Below are 11,458 nucleotides of genomic sequence, written 5' to 3' on the forward strand. Positions count from 1 at the left end.
TAGTACTTTTCGGCCTAGACTTGACCAAAAAGTCTACTTCGGCCAAGTGTTGACCGAAAACTAACTTTTCGGCCAGGTGCCACACTTTTCGGTCAAGTGTTGGCCGAAAACCCTACTTCGGCCTAACTGTGGCCGAAAACTATTACTTCGGCCAGAAGATGGCCGACGGGCTACTAGTTTTGGTTTTTTTGCATTACGTCATATAGTTTCCGAAAATGCTATAAAATATATCATAGTTTTGAAAAAAAATCTCCTGTCTTTCTTATTTCTCGATTCTCGATACCAGCGTTCGCCATGAAGTTGGCCGCCTGGCCGCGTGTCTACGCCGAATCAGGTAATCAAGGTGAGATTCATGATTATTAATGATTATTGTACACAGGTGCGCAGGAGCCAACACCGGGAGGCTGATACACATAGATACACCGCTGGGGCCAGGCGGCTCACATGCGCAGCCGGCGGCGAAGCCACCGCCGACCCATGAGAGGTTTGGCCGTCAGGCCGCTCGCATGCATACACACAGGTCTGAGAGAGGTTCATCCATGGCAGGACTGCTCGAGCGTCTTCTCTCCTCTCGCCCATGGTGGCTTGGAGAATTAAATCGGTTTTTTCCGATCATGATTTGACTTGTCAACCCAAATACAGAGACAGGTGATGAACAGGGCCAAGGTAGATTACATTGGTTCACACCGGTTATGGGTGTTCCTTCAACCCCAAATACAGGTGCAGGTGATGGACAGGTCGGCTCAACAGATCATATCGTGGGTGTTTTGTCAGTTCCAAATATGCAGGTACAAGTGATGAACAAGGTCATGAAGGATTGGATCGGTTTACACTGGCCATGGCTTTGCTCGCCAATTCGGATACATGTGCAGATGAACAACATGATTCAGAAGATTTGATCAGTTTACACCGATCCAAATACAGGCATAGGTGGACACTAAGCAAAGAACTCATGCCTGCACCTTGATGAAAAGATGAGAGATTGAATAACAGAGGCCAGACCAGACATACTTCTCCTTAGCCGACGAGGCCAAGAGATCATTTCTCTTTTCCGCAACCGACGAGGCTGGACACACCTTCTCCTTGGCCAATGAGGCCAAGAGATCAATTTCCCTTTTTCACGATCAACAAGGCCGGGAATCATTTGTCGTCCTCACCGACGAGGCTGGACGCACCTTCTCTTTAGCCGACGAGGCCAAGAGATCATTTTCCCTTTTTCGTGACCGACGAGGCAGGAAATCATTTATCCTAACCGATAAGGCTGGACGCACCTTCTCCTTGGCCAACGAGGCTTGCAAACATTACCCCTTTCCGCGACCGACGAGGCTGGAATCCTTTGTCCTGACCAACGAGGCTGGACGCATTATATCATTGACCGACAAGGCTTGGAGACATTATTACCCCTTTCCGTGACCAACGAGGCTGAAACCCTTTTGTCCCGGCCGACGAGGCCGGATTCACTCACAAGGCCGAACACATTTTTGAGACTTTACTATGAACCCAGTGTGGTAACCAACGAGGCCTTGTAACATTCATGTCTGCCACTTTTACTTCTCAATATATCATGAGAATATTTCAAGTTCAAGACGACCACCATCAGCGCAACTTAATCGAAGGTGTTCTGCGGGATTTACCAGCAGATGTAATTAACCGGATTGTCTTACGAGGCTCTGGGAACTAGAATCTCCACGGTCGCTGGATATTAGTCACATTACTTATCCGTGGCGCAATATTATAATCAGGTGGAAACCGCGCTTTATAATTCTCAAGAGAATTAATAAAGCAGTATTTCTCTATGTGTTCTTGTCTTTTTTATTTATTTGTATATGAATGTATACTGGCACGTCTGCATTTTTATTGCCTTTATGCACTAGGAAATACCCCTAACTCGGGGACGTCTTTTTCGTGAAACACCAAGTAAATTCGAATGTGTTCTTTTTAACAGGTGCTCTCCTTTATTTGTTTCCATGTTATCTTATTTACAATCAATCGCATTTCTTACTTACAGGGACAACAGGTCAAAGATGAGCCCTGCGACTACATCATTCTTGGTAACCACACATAGAGTCCTTTCAAAAACAATTCCTACCTTTTGTTGGAACTGCAGCTAACATAAAACACAAAATAAATGCAGGCACGCGTACTTCGGCGAGCTGGACAAATTTTGCTTCTAGGGCAATGAAGTGAAGCTCTATGAACGCCACGTGGATAAGCTCTTCGCCATGTTTTAGCACAAGATGCCAAAGATTGAGTACTATGTCTGCACCATTAACAAGGCATTTGCCAAACCAGGCCAACACATGGTATGTTCAAATGCGTTCAATGTTACTAACTTTCATGATGTAGCAAGTTATATCTCCATACTACAGAGTGCCACGTTTTATTGATTTTTATCACACAAAACTTGTTGATTGATTGTCACTCAATATCTGTGTTTTTCACTCTAATTTTTCAACACCACTGATGCTTTAGTGCTATGCCCACGGTGTATGTGAAAATGACAAGTTTGATTTGCTATGTCTATCTGTACGGTCAATTTTCTTTCGCCGATGTTCTTTCTCACTCTAATACTTAGTTATATTCAATGAGATTCATTCTTCTCTCTTTTGCATAATATTTTTTTATTGCATTTGTTCCAGCCGAGCAAATATTACATAGTTCTTTTATCTTCCTATTAGTGCAAGTATAATGTTTGAGAGGAAGTTTTGTCGTGAACTAACTGCTTTTGTTTGTCTTAACAGTATTTTTAGGTGGAGCACACAGAGGACAAGCTGCACACATACATTCATGAAGATGATGACACCCTCCCACTCAAGCTCAGAGAAGACGCCATGAGCTGTGACACCCGATGATGACACCCTCCCACTCAAGCTCAGAGAAGACGCCATGAGCTGTGACACCCGATTCATGCTTGGAACCGACAAGAAGGCCACCATTCATGATCATGGTTTCGCACCACGCCAACATCCATGAGGGTAACATCTGCGCCTTCCATTTCAAGCGCAAGGGCTCCGGTTTAACTCACTGTCCATCGTCTCTAGACGCAGCGCCGTCAGCAGGCCTGCCACCATATATATGAAGCCCACCATATATATGAAGCCCTGCGTTTTGGTGATGGTACGAACGGTGTCTCTTTCGAAGATCGCCCGCCTTTTGGAAGATGTTTAGCTTTGATTTCAACTGCTGGCCGTCTCTCTCTACTCACTGATCTGCCTTGTAGGAGCTATCTATTAATATAAACCTACTTGCTCTGCTTGCTACTAGTAAAATATACAGTATGTTGTTTTGATGCAACTCGCGCCCATGGGCTGTACAAACACATTAACAAGTTTAACAGCATGACAAGTACCGCACACTTACACCTCACGAGGCGCACCCCATCCACTAGTACACTTAACCCAGCCACTGGTACACTTAACGACTCGGAGCATCGACTGAGTATGCAAAGACTTGTCGTTTTGATTATTACACTTAGCAAAGAATTGCTAGGATAGTTTTGATTATTACACTCCAAGTTAATCACGAGCCAGCCCATCACACATGGCGGAAAAGCCCCTAGGCAAGGTCGACCAAATCACCTTCACTAAGATTAATGCAAAATCAGTCTTTATTTCTTCAATATCATGCCCGTGCATTTTCGCCTTGAAAGAACAGCAATGTTGGTCGGAACTGGATGACAGTGCGCCTACCTTGAACTTCAAATCTATCGAAGAGTTTTTCATTACAGCAACCACGGACCTCTTTAGGCCTTGTGAATCAGCGATGGTGCCATCAAAGAGCTGGATTTCTTCATTAAACCCACTGGCTAAACATCCGACGGACAAACTGAAACTGCTTTTCACTTCAAATATGAGAACCTCTACGGTCGCCTCAACTGCTTTTAAAAGGCGTGACAAAGTTATGTCAACTGAGCCACAATCACCAGCAATGTGAAATGTGCATGGTTGATCCCATGAGCCTAAGGGGCCTATGAATGATGCACCATCAATCAGCTGTAGGTCATCTTTTTCTTGTTCACCTGACTTGATCTTCATGTCATATTCAAGTAGAGCATGATCTGCCATATCTATCCCTCGCTTGGGGCCAATCATGTTGATGAGAGAACCCTACAAAATGGTTATATTTAGTAACTCTTTATAGAGAAAAGTGAGAAATGCCTAAAGCTAAATACTTCTGTTACGATGTTTCACTTGTAACAAAATTTGCTTCAAAAGAGTTTTTAATAATTGATAACCGAGATATTTGTCACATTTCAAACAAGACAGTTATGAGCTGCATAATGGTGATAGGGAAAATTGGTCCCCCTAATTTATTTGACTTTGTTTCAAAGCCCAAATTTACACAATTGTACATAAGCATGTGTGTAATGAAAAGACGAAAGAAAATGACTTGTACTGATGGATTCATTAATGATACTCCCTCAGACCAGGCTTTTTGAGATTTGGTTTGACCATCAATGAGACCAATAATATATGATACGCAGGCCACAGAAGGTATACCACTGAATTTGTATTTCAAAGAATTTTCCAACGGCATAATTTTTATGCCATATATCTCATTATTATTGATTAATTGATGGTCAAAGTAAATCTCAAAATACGTATTAGACCGTGTAAACCCAAACAGAGGGGGTATGCATCCTCGTCTATAAACAAAAGGATATCAATTTCCTGGTGTGCTAAGAACCAGCCAAGAATAGAAAACTATTCAATTTGGATTTGTTTGGGACATGATACTCCCTTAATTTCATAACTCAAATCTTGCTCTCATACTAAATCAGCATTTCATAATATAGTATTGGGTATTGGCATATACAATCATACGTGTTAGAAAACTATTCTGCTACTTTTGGACAGATAGTCGCATAGAATCATTTATTCGCAGCTAAGACAAATTATTAAATTGGAGCTACAGCACAAGAAATATGTGGAACAACAACAATAAACTAATCCTATTTATAGTTACTAAGAAAACCAAGAGCGAAAACTGAACTTCATGTCTACTAAATAATTCAAGAGCAGGGTAGTAGTTATAGTATGCCATCGAGAGAATGTAACTGCTCTGATCTCATATGTTATATTCATGTGATAAGTTTAACATTATACTGTGAAATGAATAATATAGCTTAAAATAAGGAACAGGTTTGCTAAACCCCATCAAATATCAATTCGTCTATTTAAAACACAAGTACAATATCTGGTATCTACCCCTGAAATATTCCATACCAGCTAAATCTATTCTCTGGGGCGATTTTGCCCACGTGGCAGCATCCACCTAACAAGCTACATAGGTGAAACTGCCTTCAAAACTGTCCCAAGGTGTGATTTAGATGGTAGTGGAGATTTTTCTTATCGGGCAAACACCTGGTTACGCAGACAAACCTCGATAGCATGGGGTGTTAGGCTAGACTTCTTTGCATATAAGTATAGATGTATACCTGCTCCACGATGACGGGATCATCTCTGCTAATATTGACAACATAATTAAGCAATGGATCCAGATCATCCCGCACTGCTACATATCCATACAACTCTACTAAGCCATCCACAGGAATTTTAGCCAACTCTAGTGAGTAAATTTGCAGCATGCTACGAGCAAAATGTCTAGTACAAATTCCATCGTGAACGTTGCAATTTGCAGCAGGGTCTGATAATGTCATTGCCTCCAACCGAGCTTCACAAAAGGTAAAGTTATAGTGTAAGTTTATAACTCGAATTAATACAGTAAACAAATACATGATATTCAAAAGGGGGCAGCCCCAGTGCATGTAGCTCCCGCTTGCGCAGGGTCTGGGGAAGGGTCCGACCACTTTGGGTCTATTGTACGCAGCCTTTCCCTACATTTCTGCAAGAGGCTGTTTCCAGGACTTGAACCCGTGACCTCATGGTCACAAGGCAGCAGCTTTACCACTGCGCCAAGGCTCCCCTTCAAATACATGATATTCAAAATGTAAAAAAAAAATGCCATTTGAGGATTACATGGACTTATTAGAATTTTTCTTTTTCAATGTACTAAGTGGAAATTGTTGGATCACATGCCGGAAAAAAACATGCATACATGGTGGAAAAGAAAACGCAGGGAGACACGCATGATAGAAAAAAAAAATGGTACCGTTCACCTTTTTCAGCTTTTCTACTTACCTCTATTTATATGCTAACAGAACTCAAACGTAAAACAAGCTCCGATCAGGTAAGTTGGTCGTGCCATCCCACGTCCACCCGATCAGTCATGGTGATGCCATCACACGCACATGCAATCGTGCCATCACACGATCCGCTTGTGATGGCCTAGCTATCTAACAGAAAGACTTAAGTATACTACGCCAAGTCATGAACAAACTCACGCTGCATGTCCCTATTATTCAGCTAGGAATCAACTACTTAGCACGTATCAAGCTACACGTTGCAGTTACATGCACGTACGAGCTAACCTTCTCAACTAATGCATGAAGCTAACGACTAATGCAATAATGTCTGAACCTACCTTTGTAACAAGATTTGCACTAACAGTGGATATGTTCTTTTTACTGCGAACTTCGCTCCCTCAAGTTCTTTAGGGACACCAAAAGAAAGCATCACCTTGAAAAGCTTGTTGGTTGCTTACAGAAAAAAAAACACTGAGCATAGGGCCGGTGAGGATTAAAGAGCATTTCGACAAAACATGTATGTCCACTTATGTCCGAAAGCACACAGCACTTGCCATCAATTTAAATGAGATTAGTGTGCTGGAACTGGAAGGAGTTGACTGGATGATTTTCAGTCCATTGGTGCTACAACTCAATATCATCTAGTATCACTGCAGAGAGTGAGGGGGAGAGCAACCTCAATCCTTCTAAGGCTCTAATGGGATATGACTCATAGTCTCTCCTACAAGCATATATGCCAATAGGCTCTTGAATTTCCAGCAAGATTGGCAGAACAATCGATCTATTCTTCTCCCTTGTCTTCCATATAGCCCAACCAAAGCTTGACAATCCGTCTCCAGCCAACCATGAGTCTCTGCACAGTTTGACCCCATCGTTACATGCCAAAGCTTCAGCCACCATGGGTTCTGGTAAAGAACCATACAACTTAACTCCACCCGCAATAAAATTGCATCTGTCATCACGAATCAGAAAACCCGACGAACCACACAGGATGTTGTGGTCGAAGGCAGCATCACCGATTCAGCGTTAGTTTTTAAGGCCCCAGCAGGAGGACACCAATGTTGAGTAGCAGCAACGGAGTTGTGCACGATCGCCTTAGATCCACCCGAATGTTTTGCAGAAGAAGTATTGGGTTGTATTTTGAAGGACATCGGTAATGGCGTGTTCGGCTTATTGGTTGATGAGTGTCAAAGAAAAAATGGCAGTGTCTCTACGATATGTTAACAAATGTGACGAGTCATGAGAGGTTTGTGGGTGTTTTTCATGTGGAGGAAACAACAGTTGCTTATCTCAAGTCTAAAATTAATTTTCTAATTGCAAAAGCTTGGTTTGAGTCTACAGCAAGTGAGATGACAAGGTTATGATCGAGCCTAGATTAATGGTCTACGAGCCTAGATTATGAGTGAAAAGTTCAGCTTATTATATACATTGTTTTTCTCACAAACTTAACTTGGTTATTGTGGCCATTGCTAAGAAAATATTTGATGTTGGGAGATTTCTTTGATATGCTACCATTAGAAAAAGGATAAACTTCGAAAGAACCATCAAGAAGTGAGGAAACCAGGAGCTTTCTCTTCAAAGACCGGAAGATACTAGATGGACTTCTCACTATACCACTTTGTTGAGCAAAGATGTTTACCTCAGTGGTTAAAGTACTAGCATATGTGGAGGAAGAGGGCACAGATTCTAATAAGCAATGTCAAGTCAATGGCTCTTTAAAAAGTTTTAGTCATTTGATTCCGCATTCTTTCTACAATGATGATGATTATATTAGCTTTAATAAATGAGCTATCAGAAACCTTTCAGAGAAAGTATAGGCACATTGTAAATGCTATATCAGTGGAATTTGTTAAGCGAGAGCTAGGAAAGCTTAGATCTGAGTATGGCTGGAATTCTCCTTGAACAAGGTATGCTCTTTTTGCAACAAGAATGACATTTCAGTGATCCAAAGGAGCCAAGGCAAATGGCCAGCATTATAGGGTTGATTTTTTTTTTGTTGTCTTGGATTTGTTGGGAGAAGAATTAAATCACATATTCAATGAGGTAAATAATGGGTTGCTCCGTTGCATGTGTGCTTGCAGTCCAAGTGATAAATTTAGACATTATGATGATGAGAAGCTGATGAAGTTGGCCAAGTTTTATCCTAATGACTTCAGCGATGACAAGTTGAACCATCTTGAGCAAGATCTTTGCGCATACATAATGTAAACGATGATACAAGATTACCTAGATTGGAAACTATCAATACCTAGATTGGTGACTACAAAGAAGAATCACTCGTATCCTTTTGTCTATCAACTTTTAAAGCTAGTACTAACTCTTCCTGTTGCCACTGCAGCTGTTGAGAGATGCTTCTCAGCTATAAAGTTTGTGAAGAATACTTTATGTAACAAAATGGGTGATGATTTTTTGAGCTGTAGCCTAATTTGCTCTGTAGAAAAGGAAATGTAGGATAACATCCCTAATGAGGTGATAAGTTAAACCCTTCCATGCAAAAAAATCGATGTGGGATGAAAAGGAGGTAATGCGCTCAAGCTTATTTCTTTATTTATCAATGTTTACATTCTCCCTAGATTTTAATATCCTCTTTTCTCATAGTTTGCAGGTTAAAAAATTTATTCAGGACGATCAGTAACAGCATATTGTTATTTATCAAGACACTGTATCTTAAAATGGTTAGTTTACTTTTACTTTGTTATTGAGCTTATCATAATTATGTGTGTGATGAAATTATATGGAAATATATAATTTTGCTTCAGTCATACTTGTGGAGTTGTCTGATTAGTTTCCGCAAATGATCTAGCCATTAGTTCCTACACACATTTCTGGCAAAAAGAAGTTCCAACACATCTTTGCGCCCTCCCAGTTTTCATCCTGGCTCCACCCCTGATTGTTATCAATCAGTGAGAAAAAAACTAAAACTTTGCTAGCTAGAAAGTGATAAATATATTGGGGGATAGTATAAATTTTGGGAAGTGGCAACCCAACCTCGTGATAAACAGGGGAATTGAAGGTTTGGTTGGCTCCTTTCATAACTAGCAGTCCTTCAGGTTATGTATAGTATGTGAACTGTATAAGGACTTGAAACCCTTTGTATTATTAGTAGCTTGAGGTTGCATGCATAGAGGCTTTAAACCTAATTAACTGCAGCAGTGTGACTGTACATATTTATACTGTTATCTGAATTTACAAGTCATTTTCCTGCGTACTATGCCGTTCGTGATATGTAAGCAAAATTTAGGGAGAAAGCATTAATTTATTCAGCCTCACATGGGAAATTGGGCATCTATGTAATCGCATAGCATGGAATAAGGTCCTAGTCAATGTCATCAATACTCTACATGCCACCTAAGCCTTTCCTGTCTGGTGACAACACCAATTGCTATTTGTCCAAGCAGTCCCAACCTGAAGGGCAGGCGAGAGTCGAATGCAAGTTTTGGGATGGAAGTGTTAATGTCGTAGCTGAAAGAGTGCAAGGTGAGGAAGTTTCGGCAGAGTGTTTCAAACAGCTAGCATTGTCTCTAAAAATAATCTATATGATCAATATCAAATCTGTACAGCTGTAGGATATGGAAAGATGTATCGCTGATTAAGAAAACTAATCATATCTCTAATAATAAAAGTAAAAAGAGGAATGATATATTGGTCACTTACTCTCAATACGGTCTGCAATGCGATAATGTTTTTTCCAATCATATAAATCCATATCCCTGTATATAGAACCATCACGGTGTCTGCTTTTTGCAAGTATACCGTTCACACTATATCCTTCATCATCACTGAGTCCTTCATCCTCACTGACAGCGATTTCAGTAATGTGATTCTTGGCTGCGCTACTTTGGTCTTCCTCAAAACCAGGTAAGTTCACATTTTGGCCCCATGTATCACTTTTGTCATCCATAACCTCTGATGTTGTCCTAAAAGCATCTTTATCACTTTTCCTCTCATCTTCATCTATAACCTCCGAGACAGTGCCCCTCGTCCCAATATTTTTCAATTTTTTTAAATTGTCAGTCTTCATGTTTTTCATCATTTGAGCGATCGAGATGGGCAGTCGTTTATATGGTTTACCAGATTCATCGCCTTGTACTCGACTGACGGTGGCCAGGTTCTGAGATCCATGAGGAAATCTATCACCAAATAGCATAAAAATAAAATTTCAGCATCGGACATAGGATTGTATCATCGGTAAGGATTGAAATCGTGATGTAACCATTATTAACCCTGTAAAATGTTCTACTCAATAGCTCAGATCCGATAACTAAAGCAACCAACTGGCGCAAACTTAGAGTCAGACCAAGAAACATGCACCGCCCCACCCCTCTTTCATAAATCAACATCAGAAGGGTAAAGAGAAACTGAATAGCTGGTCATAATCCGCATCTAAAACTATACCAAACTCCTTTAAAAAAAACTAGGTAAAGGCGCAAACTTTAGCACCAGAACAAGAAAACACACCTGGAAAGACGACGGGCCGGTGGATTTGGAGCCGCCAAGAGTGGGATAATTTGTCGCGCAAGCGCTAATGGCCACCAGCGAGGCGGGGCAGATGCCATGAAAGAGATGGGAAGTCGCGAAGAAGATGAGAGGCGGTGCATTGGAGGCAGGGGGGTGGCGGCGTAAGAGGAAACGTCGAATAGAGAGGAGGATTTGCAGCTCAGCGCGCGACGGCGGCGGCGCCGATTAGGGTAGGGCGGCGGTGCTGGCTTGGGGGGCGTGTGTTCGGAGGAATAAAGACACGCTGTTATAGAGCATATACAGTCAGTCCGACCCCTCAAATCTCCTCGCGAAGTGACGGTCCGGTCTCCGGTCACTGCCAGGTTGGCGAGGTGGTGCTGGTCAGGGAGGATAGCAGGGCTGGATTAGCTGCGGCAAGTAGATTGTTAGAGATATATTTGGATTACTTGTATTTAGTAGTCTAGGATTTGTAATCCTTCTCCTAGGCTTCTTTGCTTTCTTGTATTTAATATATACTAGTACTAGCTAAATATCCATGCGTTGATATGGGATGAAACAATAATTGACTTCATTAATTTATAGTAACACAGAGTAGATGGCAACACTTATTTTGAAGGTAAGAGTAACTCCAACGCCGTGACCCAAACGGACACGGATTTTATACGTTTTTTGTCTTTTTAGGTCATCTGTCCGCCTCGCGGACATGGGATAGACAAATGCGGCCGATGGAACAACCCAACGTGCAACACATGACACCAACGAGATCCCCTTGTCTGCTTCATCTTCAGTGCGTGTCGCCGGCACCTCCACCCTCTGCTCCGGCTGGCTCCGGCGCCGCCACGCCCTGGCGCTGCT

General features: G+C 41.7%; 1 protein-coding gene across 1 annotated transcript; it reads right to left on the reverse strand.

Annotated features, from left to right (window-relative positions):
- Nucleotides 1-3,304: 3,304 nt before the first annotated feature.
- Nucleotides 3,305-10,915, reverse strand: LOC119308408. The gene is made up of 4 exons (XM_037584538.1): nucleotides 10,604-10,915; nucleotides 9,800-10,275; nucleotides 5,438-5,673; nucleotides 3,305-4,106 (listed from the first exon to the last, which is right to left on the reverse strand). Exons 1-4 carry the CDS (start codon nucleotides 10,741-10,743, stop codon nucleotides 3,516-3,518), a joined length of 1,443 nt encoding a protein of 480 aa, XP_037440435.1. The 5' UTR covers nucleotides 10,744-10,915; the 3' UTR covers nucleotides 3,305-3,515.
- Between the last annotated feature and the right edge of the window lie 543 nt (nucleotides 10,916-11,458).

The sequence above is a fragment of the Triticum dicoccoides genome, chromosome 5B (assembly GCF_002162155.2).
Source record: "Triticum dicoccoides isolate Atlit2015 ecotype Zavitan chromosome 5B, WEW_v2.0, whole genome shotgun sequence".
NCBI classification, from domain to species: Eukaryota; Viridiplantae; Streptophyta; class Magnoliopsida; order Poales; family Poaceae; genus Triticum; species Triticum dicoccoides.

Coding starts and splice junctions, on each gene's coding strand:
- LOC119308408 (XM_037584538.1), bottom strand. CDS start 10,743: ATGCACCGCCTCTCATCTTCTTCGCGACTTCCCATCTCTTTCATGGCA. Junction 10,276..10,603: donor CCGGCCCGTCGTCTTTCCAG/GTGTGTTTTCTT, acceptor ATTTGGTGATAG/ATTTCCTCATGGATCTCAGA. Junction 4,107..5,437: donor ATCCCGTCATCGTGGAGCAG/GTATACATCTAT, acceptor ACCATTTTGTAG/GGTTCTCTCATCAACATGAT.